The 16,578-nt window shown below is 30.2% G+C and overlaps 3 protein-coding genes across 3 annotated transcripts in view; all 3 read right to left on the bottom strand.

The window, feature by feature from the left end:
* Positions 1 to 16,578, bottom strand: part of LOC144838082 (uncharacterized) — a 48,800-nt gene that overhangs the window by 6,119 nt on the left and 26,103 nt on the right. The window lies entirely within an intron of this gene.
* The window catches only part of LOC144837401 (28S rRNA (uridine-N(3))-methyltransferase-like), an 85,556-nt gene that overhangs the window by 65,592 nt on the left and 3,386 nt on the right, over positions 1 to 16,578 (bottom strand). The window lies entirely within an intron of this gene.
* LOC144837402 (uncharacterized) lies at positions 1,941 to 15,645 on the bottom strand. Its single transcript, XM_078692479.1, has 9 exons — positions 15,572 to 15,645; positions 14,867 to 14,952; positions 14,442 to 14,500; positions 10,975 to 11,062; positions 4,223 to 4,383; positions 3,605 to 3,694; positions 3,301 to 3,480; positions 2,834 to 3,082; positions 1,941 to 2,074 (listed from the first exon to the last, which is right to left on the bottom strand). The coding sequence occupies exons 1-8, from the start codon at positions 15,637 to 15,639 to the stop codon at positions 2,903 to 2,905; spliced, it is 912 nt and encodes a 303-aa protein (XP_078548605.1). The 5' UTR covers positions 15,640 to 15,645; the 3' UTR covers positions 1,941 to 2,074; positions 2,834 to 2,902.

The raw sequence follows: 16,578 nt of genomic DNA, 5'->3' as shown, positions 1-16,578 counted from the left end.
GGTGCATTTTAACTTTCTATACTGGAAATATTCAAGATTTTGAATGTGCTTCTTTTCTGATGTATCACTACATACATCACAAAGTATGCATCTCTCATATTGAATGCCTCTTCTACCACCATCTTTAGTAGGTTCAAATGACTTCTGAATCGTTAGCAAAACCTAAAGATACAAATTGAATTAACACTATGACAATTAAACACATACAATGTAGCAACTTTGAATCAGCAGCACAAATTCTTAAAATGTTTTGTTCACTAAAAATTTACAATACAATAAAAGGGAAAATTAAAACAATAAAAAATAAATAAATATCTAAAATACAAATCTAAAGTGAATTTTTAAAGACATTTTTATAAATCAATTTTATTAATTTATGTTATATAATAAAAAAAATAAATCCCAACTAGGTTTGGCAAATGTACTTTTAGTTGCTTGTACCTTAAATTGATATTATATTAATATTTTATTATTTTTTGTATGTAATATTCATTATATGTATGTATTTTTTGATGTTTTTATATCAATTATTATTAATCATATTATATTATATCATAATTAATAATGTTAACTGAAATCAATAAAGTTTTAACCTTATAAATGGTAGATCTTAGCAATAGTTAATAGTTTTCAATTCTGATATCTAGGGTGGTGTTTTTATTATGAAAACTAAAGAATCTACAAAATTACAATTTCAAATACAAATTAAGACGATGAAACAGCTAAAAAAAAAAATTATTTTAAATGTTTGAATTATTTTAAACTATATCGTATTATAACAATCAACCAAAACATCTATAAAAAAAATATATAGTTCTCCAAACTGATATGAAATGATAACATACCTCTTTACATGCTTCAGAAGAGGGTTCCTCATTACTTGTTTCATTACGAGCAGGAGTTCTTTTAATAGTCACCTGAAAAAAAGGAATGTGATGTTTTGATATTTTAATTTGAGTTTAGGAATAGATTAAATTATGATTTATTCACTAGAGATTGTATGATACAGTACCTTTAACAAGAACTTTCGCTCATTCTCCTTAGTTATGACTTTGACAAGAGATAAAGTTACATCATGATCTTGGTCGAAGTAAAGTTCAGCATGATTATACAAGAGTATTGGGTCAACTCCTTTCTTTTGAAATTTGTTGAGGAAATCAATAATCATATATGGAAACAATACATCTGGCAGATATCCCTTAAAGTCGTAATAGATACTGATAGAATGTGAATCATCAGGCACTGGTTTCACTTCACTTGATGTCTTGAAAGCAAGGCGTAGTGGCACAAAGAATGATCGCTTTGCAGATTCAAGAGATTCCTGAAATTGTTGATTTGTAAAATGTCATTTAGATTTCTTTTAATAAGAAAATGAAGATCATTTCCTGTACATGTTAAAAACATCTTCAACAAAATATGTCATAACCCTACAAATATTTTAAAATTTTATGTTAAATTTCACCAAGCATGTATCATCCCCAAAAAATTATTTTTTACATAATCTTGCATGCCAAACATGTTAGAAAAGATAACTGAACAAAACCTACTATAGATGTACTTGCCACATCTTGGCTGCTGGTCGTTGTCCTCTCACAAATAAAACCTAATTGAATCATCAGTGCCACAAGGAACTCAAAATTGTTTCCTTCGTCAACTTTACGCTCTTTCCATAATTTTCGCAACAACTTTTCTTCCAGTATGCCCTTGTCAAGTTTTTTAAAAGCCCTCCTAAATGCAGGCTTCTAAACCAAAAAAGAATTCCTAAGTACTATGATCAAAAATAATGTTTTCACAAGAAACAAGGAACTGCACCGAACTTGCATAGGGGTGACAGCACAAACACATATTTACAATTTGAAATATTACATGGGCCTACTGTACTTACTGGAAACTTTGGTGGAATGACTGTTACAAAAGCAGTAACAATTTCAACCAGCTGCATCGGATCTAACACTGCTTTATCTCTTAATAATTTGTTGTCAGGCATGTAAACAATTTCACCAAGATCATACAGGAAGTTAAGAAGGATTGATTGTTCTTTTTCAATACCATTCTTAGTTGCCAGTATCTTGAGCTAGAAATAATGGTTATAATACTAGATTTTTAAAACATAATTAAATAGGAAATCATATTCAGTTTTTATAACATGGTAGAGATATATTTATTACCAACGTTAATTTTGTATTTTTAGCATGAAATGTTACATGGACAACACTTTTTGGTATTTCAGTGTAGATAATATAGAAGAAGTATGCACTAAATAGATGTTAAACCATTTTCTCATGCAAGTCTCCATTCCTAAATTGTTTCTATATCCATTCAAATTAGAGACTCTTTACAGAAATATAATCAGTACTATATACCATTTATCAATATGAAAGAGTAATAATACAGCTTACCATGTGGCAATGTTTGTTTCTCATGTCTATTTTATTGTTGTACTTTTGAGATGAATGTATAGACTACTAAAATGGACCAATCCATTATTAATCAGAGGATAGGTTATTTGAAATATTATTACTTTATGATCAGATAAAAATGATTAAATTATTAAAATGTTCCAAAACCTAACTTATAACAGTAATACTGCAATGAAATATTTATAAAAAGGTATAAAGTATTTTTATAATCCCTCCGAATAATAATGGATCGGTCCATTTCAGTGGTCAGAATGAAACTAGTAATTTCAGATTTTGAAATCCGAGTTTTCTATACATTTGGGTGTGGAGTTCCTCTGATTAATACACTGTGGCAGAACATGGTTAATGAAAGTATTAATTAAGTTCTAATGCTCAAAGTAAGATTATTAATGTGGTTACAAAATAAAGTTTACCTCTTCTAAAGGACACAAAGAAAAATGTTTTTTTCTTCTGAGGTCATGAAGATCACATCGAAAACGCATCTACTTTAAAGGTTTATCTTTTTCTAAAGCTTTCATAAGCTTCTCAATAACCTCTTTGAGATCACTAAAGCTCTCATCTGTTGTTTCTTCACTGTTCTCGATAGCAAAATATTTATATATATGTTCTTCATACAGTTTCCCTCTAAGAGCATCTTGAACCTTCTCAAAAATGATATTTGCCTGGTTGTAAACAGTTTATAAAAATGTAGAAAATATATATTATGTAATGAGCACATTAGTCAAATACTGTCATATATTTAAAATAATATTTTTATCATTTAAAAACCGTTTATATTATATGCCTGATAAAGTTGTTTAATAAAGTATTCTAGTTCAGTTTCTTTAAATTAATGGAGCAGTAATACCTTGATTGTGGCTAGAAATAGATGTAGTATTACCTCAGCATCTTGTTCTTTTTCAGTCTTACCAAGCTTCCCCTTATGTGTACCCACAATAAGGATAGTTGGTTTGTTAACTTCATTCTTTGCATCTTCTTTCACAATACGACTATGAGAATAAACTGACAGGATGTAAGATAATATGAACTGGAGATTGGTCCAATGATGTTGATGCTTTTCCTGAAAAAAACACAAAAAAAACAAAATCAAAACAAAATTAAAATTAAATGCTTTTTTTTTCTTATCAAGAAGACTTGTTCCAGCACAACAAGTACAATACCTTAATTAGTCTTACAATACTTACGCCATTAGAATCAATGAAGATAGCACGATCTTCGAGGTTCACACTGAGATCAAACACTACGATGTAAAGTGCTTCTGATGTTACGAAGATCTGGAAAAAATAATGTGCTTGTTATTCAAATATTGATTAATATTCTTAAAGGCCTATGAACAAGTACCATTTATTCTGTAGTGGTCTCTATAAATAAAGACTATTATATACAAATTCTTTGATAAACTATTAAATACATTTACTATTGATACTCTTTTTACCAAAGCATTTCTCTAGTACAAATTCATATAAAACTGTGGCTAAAATCAGTTATGATTGAAAACAGAAGAAAATAATTATTTAATTAATAAAAATACTTGCCTTGTTTTCATAGAAAATTTGTAATATCAACATTTTATATAAGCACTACCATTGGATTACAATTAATGAATTGGGAAAATGCAAACTATGCCATGGCCATACAATTATGTTATTATTACATTACAAATTTGATATAGCGCTCTTAGAATGAAACCAATTATGTTATCTTTTTAACTGGCTGACGTGGAGTTTATTAAAGAAATGTGTAGAAAGTATTTAAACAATAAAATATCAACTTACAAGGCAATTACATATTTTTTAACTTACCCGATGAATACCATGGTATATCAATTGTCCCCCATGATCCCAGATGTTGAATGTTTCTTCCAAAGTCTCCTCCTTATTTTCCTCAACTTTCTTGATTACATCTTTATCTAACTGCTGATCTGTATCAACTGGAATAGCTTTAGTAGCTGTAGTATCAATACCTGTAGTGGAAACAAGCTTGTTTGGTTACTATCAAAACATATGTAAATGATTTCATTTTTAATGACAAATTTAAGTCCCAGTATATTACTATATACTATGAGTATTGTTTTAGTTGTCCTCTTTGTTGTAATTTTCATTATCATCATCATCATTGCTAAAGTCACCACTACCACATTGATGCATAATTAATATCTAGCACGTCATCATTATCATTATTATTTTCATCATTGTTTTTCATTTTTAATGTCATCATTATAACTTTAATTTTCACTGTCATAGAGGTAGAAATGTATGACTGTCAATCATAATTGTTACACAGATAATATTTCACCTCCAAGTTATAGTTAATTAGTTATCCGCTTGGTAGAGCGGATAACTCCTTGTTATTGTATGGGATCAATAGTTTTTTTCTGTATTATTAGTTATCCGCTTGGTATACCAAGCGGATAACTCCTTGTTATTGTATGAGATCAATATTTTTGGTTATCCGCAACTTAGTTGCGGATAACCCTTGTTATTGTCACGTTTCTTTTTTTAGTTATCCGCTTAGTAGCGGATAACTCCTTGTTATTGTAGTGGATCAATATTTTTTTTTTTCTGTATTATTCTTATTTCTTTCCTGTTTTTTTGTGGCTCACGTATCTCTAAAATGTGTAAACATAATATTTCATAACTTTGACAACATGTGGGCATTTACGTGAAGTTGTGCACCTCCTATTTTGAATGACGTCAGAGTTGCGCAACGTGACTTACGCGCGATTTTATGATTTTTAATGATTGATCATAGCTTAAAAACCAAGCGTAATTTTTTTTTTACCCTTTATGAAAATTTAAGTCATATCAAGGGCAAACTTTTAGTTAACTAAAAATGGCGTGTTTTACAAGAAGTTACGCGCGCACACGCATTTAAAATTTTAAAATGCGCAAAATTAATTTCTAATCAACTTTTTACGCCATTCATGACATTTTGCGCATGTCAAAATTTCCCGCGCGCGCGAACAATTTTACGCGTGCAGTGCACACGCAGCATGAAAATCATGTTTTTTTCTATTAAATTGTGATTTTCCAGCCTTTCCTAGTCATTTTTAAAAAGATTGACATCATTTCAAATTAAAATGACGTCATACGTACACGTTGATTTAGACCATTTGCATGCGTTTTAGTTGCAAAAGTTACAAAATATTGTCAAAATTATGCCTATTTTGAATCTATTATAGCTCCTCAGGATCAACCGTTATCCCCGAGTTTTTTAACTTAATATGTAAGCAGATATGTTGTAGATATGAATTCATGCAGAATTTTTTCCTTACGGATGTTGTGACGTCATCGTATGGCCACACAAATGTAAAAAATAGGATTTTTGTCTCTTTCGTTATTGCTCATCACATTCAATGGAGCGCATCACGCTTATCCGTCTTCCATTTTCTCCGAGATTTTAATATTATCTAGGTCAATCAACTATCTTTCGCATGAGTTAAAAATATTTTAATTTTTATAACGTCATCATGCCTAAAAATTTAAATTACGTGGGTCATTAATTTTATCTTTACAGTAAATTTTAATCTGTTATAGCTCGTAAGAATAAAATGTGATAATCACGATTACAACGTTTTCTGGAAGCTATTGGATTGTAGATACGAACTTATGTGAACATTTTGTCAATCAGATGTAGTGACGTCATCATATGGCCAGTTGAATAAAAAAAGTCGTATTTTCATATTTTGCGTCATAGTTCATCACATTTAAAAGAGCGCGCATCTATATTTTACGTATCCAAATTTCTTCTACACGCTAATATGTTGTTGCTGAGATAATATCCTTCCGAAATTGGTATTTTAGTGTTTCATTTTGATACCGTCGCCATGTTAAAAAATGGAATAAATGGCGGGTCCCGTAATTTCACCTATTCTACACTGTATGTAATATGTATACAGATTATACTGTATATACTATATGACACAAAATTGACAGAATTCAGCACTAACAACATATCATATTCTTCAGATCAGGTCATAATGCCATAATCTTTTCTGGGTGCAAAATTCTAACGTATGACGTGCACGTGGCGTTTGTCGTGCGGATAACTAACTCGTCAAAGTGACGAGTTTCATGTCTAGTTATCTTCTTTGTTATTCTTCTTTCTTTCCCAGAATTTTGTGTCACGCATATCTGTCATTCTTGTAAACATGACATTTCATAACTTGGTCAACATATGGAAATTTACGTGAAATTGTGCACCTCCATATTTTTAATGACGTTAGAGTCGCGCAGCGTAAGTTACGCGCGATTTTATGAATTTCAATGATTGATCATAGATTATAAACCAAAAGTCATTTTGTTTTGACACTTAGTGAAAATTTAAGTCATATCAAGGGCAAACTTTCTATGGATTAAAAATGACATGTTTCACAAGAAGTTACGTGCGCACGCGCATTTAAAATTTTAAAATGCGCAAAATTAATTTCTAATCAACTTTCTACGCTGATCATGACAATTGAAACATGTCAAAAATTCCCACGCGCGCGAAAAAAATTACGCGTAAGGTGCGCACGGAGCATGAAAATCATGTGTTTTTTTCTTGAATTATGATTTTACAGCCTTTCTTAGTCATTTTAAAAAAGATTTACATCATTTCAAATTAAAATGACGTCATACGAACACGTTGATTTAGACAATTTGCGCGCGTTTTAGTTGCAAAAGTGACAACATATTGTCAAAAATAAGCCTATTTTTAATCTATTATAGCTCCTCAGGATCATCCACGACCCCCAAATTTTTTTATTTAATATGTAAGCAGATATGTTGTAGATATGAATTCATGCAGAACCTTTACCACTCGGATGTTATGACGTCATCGTATGGCCACACGAATGTAAAATATAGGATTTTTTACTCTTTCGTTATTGCTCATCATATTAAATAGAGCGCATCTCACTTTTACGTGCCCAAAATTCTTCAAATTTGATTGTAATTATTTAGATAATTATCTTCTAAAATTGTTATCTTTATATGTCAATTTGATGACGTCATCGTGTTAATAATTGGATTTAAAAGATGGGTCTCATAATTTTGTCTATGCTACACTGTATATAACATATACAGTTTATTCTGTAAAATACTGTAATATGATGTATGCTACATAATAGGTACAATTCAGCACTGTAAACATATTTATTTCATGTCATAGGATGGCATAATAATTGTTGAGGTTCATATGGTTAAGTATGTGCATGTTGCGTTTGCGCGGATAACCCGAACTCGTCAAAGTGACGAGTTCAAATCTAGTTTTTCTGTATTATTCTTCTTTCCTTCCTTCCTTTTTGTGAGTCGTGTTTCTCTAAAATGTGTAAACATAACATTTCATAACTTTGACAACATATGGGCATTTACGTGAAGTTGTGCACCTCCTATTTTTGAATGACGTCATAGTTGCGCAACGTGACTTACGCGCAATTTTATGAATTTCAATGATTGATCATAGATTAAAAACCAAAAGTCATTTAGTATTGACACTTTGACAAAATTTAAGTCATATCAGGGGCAAACTTTCTACGGATTAAAAATGGCATGTTTCACAAGAAGTTACGCGCGCATGCGCATTTAAAATTTCAAAATGCGCAAAATTAATTTCTAATCAACTTTTTACGCGTTTCTTGTCATTTTGAGCATGTCAAAAATTCCCACGGGCGCGCAATTTTTTATGTGCGCGGTGCGCACGTAGCGTTAAAAACATATTTTTTTCTCTTGAATTATATTTTTCAAGCCTTTCCTAGTAATTTTGAAAACAATTTAGACCTTTTCCAGTTTAAATAACGCCATACGAACACGTTGAATTAGACAATTCGTGCGCGTTTTTTATGAAAAAGCTTAAAAAATCATCAAAATTATGTCTTTTTTTAAACAGTCATAGTTTCTAAAGTAAACCGTTAACCGTTTATTTTTATTACAAAATCTAGAAGTTGATGAGTTGTAGATATCGGATCATGCATCAATAAGGCTAAAAAAACATTGTGACGTCATCGTATGGCCACACGAATGTAAAATATAGGATTTTTGTCTCTTTCGTTATTGCTCATCACATTCAATGGAGCGCATCACGCTTATCTGTATTCCTTTTTCTCCTACATTTATATATTGTGTAGGTCAATCAACTTTCTTTAGCATGAGATAAAAATATTTTAATTTTTATGACGTCATCATGCCTAAAAATTTTAATTACGTGGGTCATTAATTTCATCTTTACAGTAAATTTTAATCTGTAATAGCTCGTAAGAATAAAATGTGATAATCACGATTAAAACGTTTTCTGGAAGCTATTGGATTGTAGATACGAATTCATGTAAACATTTTGCCAATCGGATGTTGTGACGTCATCATATGGCCAGTTGAATAAAAAAAGTCGTATTTTCATATTTTGCGTAATAGTTCATTACATTTAAAAGGGTGCGCATCTATATTTTACGTATTCAAATTTCTTCTACACGTTAATATGTTGTTCCTGAGATAATTTCCTTCTGAAATTGCTATCTAAGTGTTTCATTTTGATACCGTCGCCATGTTAAAAATTGGAATAAATGGCGGGTCCTGTAATTTCACCTATTCTACACTGTATGTAATATGTACACAGCTTATACTGTTTGCATGTATATACTATATGACACAAAATTGACAGAATTCAGCACTAACAGCATATCATATTCTTCAGTTCTTGTCATAATGCCATAATCTTTATCTGTGTGCAATATTCCAACGTATGACGTGCACGTGGCGTTTGTCGTGGTGCGGATAACTAACTCGTCAAAGTGACGAGTTTCATGTCTAGTTCTTCTTTCCTTCCTTCCTTTTTGTGAGTCGCGTTTCTCTAAAATGTGTAAACATAACATTTCATAACTTTGACAACATATGGGCATTTACGTGAAGTTGTGCACCTCCTATTTTTGAATGACGTCATAGTTGCGCAACGTGACTTACGCGCAATTTTATGAATTTCAATGATTGATCATAGATTAAAAACCAAAAGTCATTTAGTATTGACACTTTGACAAAATTTAAGCCATATCAGGGGCAAACTTTCTACGGATTAAAAATGGCATGTTTCACAAGAAGTTACGCGCGCACGCGCATTTAAAATTTCAAAATGCGCAAAATTAATTTCTAATCAACTTTTTATGCGTTTCTTGTCATTTTGAGCATGTCAAAAATTCCCACGGGCGCGCAATTTTTTTACGCACGCGGTGCGCACGTAGCGTTGAAAACATATTTTTTTCTCTTGAATTATATTTTTCAAGCCTTTCATAGTAATTTTGAAAACAATTTAGACCTTTTCCAGTTTAAATAACGCCATACGAACACGTTGAATTACAATTTGTCCGCGTTTTTTTATGAAAAAGCTTAAAAAATCGTCAAAATTATGTCTTTTTTTAAACAGTCATAGTTTCTAAAGTAAACCGTGAACCGTTTATTTTTATTACAAAATCTAGAAGTTGATGAGTTGTAGATATCGGATCATGCATCGATAAGGCTAAAAAAACATTGTGACGTCATCGTATGGCCACACGAATGTAAAATATAGGATTTTTGTCTCTTTCGTTATTGCTCATCACATTCAATGGAGCGCATCACGCTTATCTGTATTCCTTTTTCTCCTACATTTATATATTGTGTAGGTCAATCAACTTTCTTTAGCATGAGATAAAAATATTTTAATTTTTATGACGTCATCATGCCTAAAAATGTTAATTACGTGGGTCATTAATTTCATCTTTACAGTAAATTTTAATATGTAATGGCTCATAAGAATAAAACGTGATAATCACGATTAAAACGTTTTCTGGAAGCTATTGCATTGTAGATACGAATTCATGTAAACATTTTGCCAATCGGATGTTGTGACGTCATCATATGGCCAGTTGAATAAAAAAAGTCGTATTTTCATATTTTGCGTAATAGTTCATCACATTTAAAAGGGTGCGCATCTATATTTTAAGTATTCACATTTCTTCTACACGTTAATATGTTGTTCCTGAGATAATTTTCTTCTGAAATTGCTATCTAAGTGTTTCATTTTGATACCGTCGCCATGTTAAAAATTGGAATAAATGGCGGGTCCCGTAATTTCACCTATTCTACACTGTATGTAATATGTATACAGATTATACTGTTTGCATGTATATACTATATGACACAAAATTGACAGAATTCAGCACTAACAGCATATCATATTTTTCAGTTCTTGTCATAATGCCATAATCTTTATCTGTGTGCAATATTCCAACGTATGACGTGCACGTGGCGTTTGTCGTGGTGCGGATAACTAACTCGTCAAAGTGACGAGTTTCATGTCTAGTTATAGTTGTCATTATCATAGTAGAAAATTATGCCGGTAACCATAATTGTTATACAGATAGGTTGCCTCCAAATCTAAACACATACTTTTAATAATAGTTATTTAGTTACTTTAAATTAGAAAATCTAATTAAATATATCTTAATTATTTCAAATAACTATAAAAAATTGCAAACTCATAATATAAGACTTATTTATTAGTGTTTTTACTACAAAATCCAAGATAGAATTTAAAGAAAAGTTACCATCATTTTTGTAATCATCATTTTTGTCATCAATATTGTAGTTAACAGCAATACCATCATCATCATCTGTAGATGGTTTCATGTTAACCTGACACATACAAAAAAAAAATAACCAAAAAAACAATAAATGTTATTCATCAAAACTTGAATACTAGTCAGGTTCCTCATGTATGAAAATAGGGGTTCCGTAGGATTTTAATGCCCAAAGTGACATTTCACTTGATTTCACTTTATTATGGTGCTAGGATACCAAAAATGTTAGGTAACAAATTTTCACGATCCCGTAACCATGGTAACAGCCCCAATTTCAAAATGGCGACCAAATGGCCATATCTCCATAACCCTTTGGTCTTTTGACAAGATATTGGTATCAAAATACTCGGAATATATATATTTATATTCGTTGTAATAGAACATTTTTACTAAATGCAACCGGAAATGCTATTTTTCTGTACTATTGACCCTTGACCTTGACTTGTACTGTATCTTAAAAACTGCTGGTCATAAAAATTTAAAAATGGTCTCAAATTGCTCAGACCTTATATATTTATATTTATTGTAATGCAATATTTTGTTAAAAAATGTCCGGAAGCAAAGTTATTGACCTTTGACATATATATAGCTTACAAGGATTTTTATTCAGTAGTCTCTGGTCATATCTCCATAACCCTTTGGTCTATTGACAAGATATTGGTATCAAAATACTCGGAATAAATATATTTATATTTGTTCTAATAGACCATTTTGACTAAATGTAACCGGAAATGCTATTTTTCTTTACTAGTGACCCTTGACCTTGACTCGCACTGTATCTAAAAAACGGCTGGTCATGGAAATTTAAAAATGGTCTCAAATTGCTCAGACCATACATATTTATATTTATTGTAATGCAATATTTTGTAAGAAAATGACCGGAAGTAAAGTTATTCACCATTGACATAGAGAATAGCTTTTACATTACAAGGATGGATAAATATTGGTCAGATTTTTTTGCCCTACTCTGACATAATTTTCACTTTTACTAAGAATAATAATTAATACTTAAGTAATGTGGGACTCCAACAACCTCCAGATCACTAGCCTGGCGTTCACTTAGGATAATTATTATTATTATTATTATTCAGTTCTTTTCTAAACTCGCATTTTCAAATATTGTTTTCAATTGCCACTTTGAACCTCTAAAAACGTATTAATTGAAGATTTCTGATTTGGCTAAAAGTAGTAAATGTAAGAATGAGATTTGATGGTAATTATAACCTATTTTATTAGGAAGGTATCTTGCAGATTTGTTTTGCCCATAACTGGTTTTCATTTATATGCTCGTCTCTGATACATTGCCATCTAACACAAATGAAACAGCTTGGCTTGATGTAGATGACCCAATAACAGTGAATAAAAGATTGTAATTCATTTGAATGTAAAGAAAAAAAAATTGTATTTAAATAGTGCTCTTTTTCCCGGATCAGGCTCTAGAACAGAAGGAAAACAGTTAAAATGGGTTGGTGGTCTTGTTGGCACTACTTAAGATGAGGAAATCGAACTAGATATCACATCGAACTCACTCTTCAACACAAAACACACAAATCCATCAAGATTTCATCAAAATACATTCATAACAAATAAGAACACTTTTTTTAACATTGTCTTAGTAATAATTTCAAAAGAAGTCAAGAAAAATCTTAAACAGAGATAATAAAAAAAATAGGAGTTGAAGCTTTTTGAAATTTGTGAGTAAAGTCTGGTTGTGGCCTCCCTGAAAACATTTAGTAGCTTAAAGGAGGGAGATAAAATCATAAAATGCTTTAAACATCAAAAACCTCTTGGTCACTTCTAACAATCTCACTCATTAAATAGATTCCTTGGCTTGGCGATATGACTCACAAAATGGCAGTCAATGTTAGCATTGAAAGATTGCTTCTCATATCTCGAAACATCTAGGAAGAAAACCAAGGAACGTCTATAACTACGTAATAATGTATGGCCGGCAGCTGTTCAATGTATAAGAAACCTCCATACTGTATATGAAAATGCATTAAAGGTACAAAAGTTGAAGATCAACCACTCTCACTCATTGAGTGATTGCTGACACAATAAATGCATGGTATTGATGTAATTAAAGATGTTTTAATCCAATTTTGGAGCTCCAGTTTCTTATCAGGAAAAATGTAAAAAGTATAGCAATTAACATTTCAGGAAAAGTGCAGGAAGAATCAATTTGACTACGTCATTTTAGTGAAGTGGATGGGAGAAAAATTACTACAGTGCAATGAATTTCTGCTTAAATTTTAACTATTGTCCAAAGTTGTTTACATAGATAAATGTGTTTACTTACACTATAAAGTATATACTAATATATATAAAAACTAAATATGTGAATTAGAAATTAAATATTCGAATGATAATAATAATGTATAAACTCATTTTTAATCTCCTACCACATTGCTGATACATGCTCAAATAGATAAATGCTTATACATAAAGTTCATGTTTATTAGGTCAAAGGTCAATAACTTTACTTCTTTATTTCTAACAAAATGTTGCATTAAAATAAATATAAATATGTATGGTCTGAGCAATTTGAGACCATTTTTAAATTTCTATAATCAGCCGTTTTTTAGATACAGTGCGAGTCAAGGTCAAGGGTCAATAGTGCAGAAAAATAGCATTTCCGGTTATATTTAGTAAAAATGTTCTATTACAACGAATATAAATATATTTATTCCGAGTATTTTGATACCAATATATTGTCAATAGACCAAAGGGTTATGGAGATATGACCAGAGACTACTGAATAAAAATCCTTGCAAGCTATTCTTTATGTCAAAGGTCAATAACTTTGCTTCCGGACATTTTTAAAAAAAATATTGCATTACAATAAATATAAATATATAAGGTCTGAGCAATTTGAGACCATTTTTAAATTTATATGACCAGCCATTTTTAAGATACAGTACAAGTCAAGGTCAAGGGTCAAAAGTACAGAAAAATAGCATTTCTGGTTGCATTTAGTAAAAATGTTCTATTACAACGAATATAAATATATATATTCCGAGTATTTTGATACCAATATCTTGTCAATAGACCAAAGGGTTATGGAGATATGGCCATTTGGTCGCCATTTTAAAATTGGGGCTGTTGCCATGGTTACGGGATCGTGAAAATTTGTTACCTAGCATTTTTGGTATCCTAGCACCATAATAAAGTGAAATCAAGTGAAATCTCACTTTGGGCATTAAAATCCTACGGAAATACACGAGGACCCTGACTATACTGTCTACCTTTAATAGAAATAAAAAGTAATATTTACTCTCAAAACAATAATTAGAAATTTAAAACATTAAAATAGCTGCTCATAATGTCTCATTGCATTCTGTAAGTGACTGGTTTGCAATAGTAGAAATGTGCTGTAGGTACTTTTATTTTATTTAGTTTATGTTTTTATTACACTATTACTGACATACGCTTACAGTTTTCTTTGCTCTCAGTTTGTCAGTGACCATTTTTGTATACTGATTTGAAGGATTACCTGTGGAAAAAAAAAGACAGTGTGTACATATTATTTTAGCAGATACATTAATACGTAACTCTACTTTGGACAATTGTCAAACTTATTGATTAATTAATGTAAAATTACAATTACATTACATCATCAAACACTGTAACATAGCTTGCGTGTTAAGAGATCATAGAGTAACAATTGTATTAGCATAATGTATGTGAAAATAAGACCGTTGACACCATACTACGGTTGTATACATTTATTGAATTCCATTCTACATCTCCATTTCATTGTGCGCCTGTTTTTGTCTATGATAATGAGATTAATGATAAATAATGTTACATAACCAATGATGATTGGAAGAGTAATATGCTAATTTTTATTCATGTTTACCACTATCAGCATTAGCCTCTGTCCATGTTGTGCTTGCTGTTCTTATCACCGCTATTCCATCTGTAACTACATGCTTTTCCTCAAATCTGGCAAAAATACAATAATTTGAAACTAACTATGAACTTCAGTCATTTTAAGTACTGTAAAAAATGCAATTTTTTTCCTTTTAATTCAAAACCATTTTAATATATTAATTAATTATACATTTAGAAAGTAAGTTATTCAACAATTCATATGATCTTTTTTTTTTAGAATACAAGATTAAAATTAAATTCTATAATCTATAGAAAATTTGATGGTGTTATAATTAGGAAGTAACTGATTTATATATTTCTAAAAGTTTTTATAATTCAACTGTTGTTAGATTTATCACTGCAATATTTAGAAAGTAGTAGTTATCAAAAACAAATCAATAAAAGTTGGCTGGTTTGTAATTCTTAGTTGACTCACAAATATTTTGTAATGTTCATTTCACTGTCTATAATAATTTATTGGGAACTTCACTTTTGTAACAGTGGCACACTTTACATTTTGAAGGTGTGTCCAACAAAAGTATATAATAAATGAATGCACAAAATAGACAAATACATAAGTAATCTTACTTAATCTACATAAAATTTAATAAAACCCATTCACTCCCCTCCCCCTCCCCTCCCCACTTCTTAAAGATAACAAGTACACCATTATCATCAATCTTGTACTTACTCTTTTCCAAGACATGCATTGATTAGGCATGTTTTACCCACTCCTTCCTGTCCAATCACCTTAAGCATTCCAAGATTGACTTTCACTTTACCCTCTTTCAAGGCTTCATTGTATGCTTTCTGAAAATCTAATTCACAAGCAGGAAAATCAAAACGAATTGGAAATTCTGAAACTTGAATAAGATTTTAAAATGTAAATTGCAATTTATTGTTTCATGAGAATACTGTAAAAAAGTTTCATATATAATGAGTGCTGTTTAATTTTTAAAAGTAGAAATTAAACCATTTCATTATCTATACATAGTACACAAACAGACTTATACTGTATCAGTTAATTATTTAGTACACTTAAATTAATTTTGTTAGAAAGAAAAAATTAACAAGAGCACTGAGACATTAACAGACATTCCGCACACTGATAATTCATGAAAACCAAATGCTTAAATTGTCTGAAACATGCTCTAACTAATTTAGTCAAAACTTAAATTTTGTTTATTCTTAAAATTTTAAGAATGCATTTCTTATATGTTTGTTTTAGCCTAAAAATCAGAACCAAACATGTTTGTGCTAATTATGGTTGACTGCATGTTTTTTTCAACAAAACTACACACTTTATTTTTGTCGTAATAATCAGCATTATATTCTTTGTGTTAAAATACGATACTTATTATTAATGTTAGAGTAATATCATTCTATTAACACCAACTTCTTTGTCATTATCATCTTGTTCATAATATTTTAATTTTTATAATTCTTTGTTTTTTGTCTTCTTGAAATATTATGAATTAAGAAAATAATGTTATAGTTGAAGAAAGCATAATTTAATTAAATAAATTTATTAAAAAAACAATTCAATAAAAAGTCACTAAACAAAACATGACATAGCAGAGGATAACCTTTTTCTGATATGCTTGTTACAAATTAATGTTATTTTATATTTACAAATTAGTATTTATTATTTCTTTAATAAAGTAATATTAACAAAAAAATAATTATATTACCTCTACT

The sequence above is a fragment of the Antedon bifida genome, chromosome 3, assembly GCF_963402885.1.
Source record: "Antedon bifida chromosome 3, ecAntBifi1.1, whole genome shotgun sequence".
Taxonomy (NCBI): Eukaryota; Metazoa; Echinodermata; class Crinoidea; order Comatulida; family Antedonidae; genus Antedon; species Antedon bifida.
Note: the sequence above shows the minus strand (reverse complement) of the source record. Positions and strands in the feature narration are given on the sequence as shown.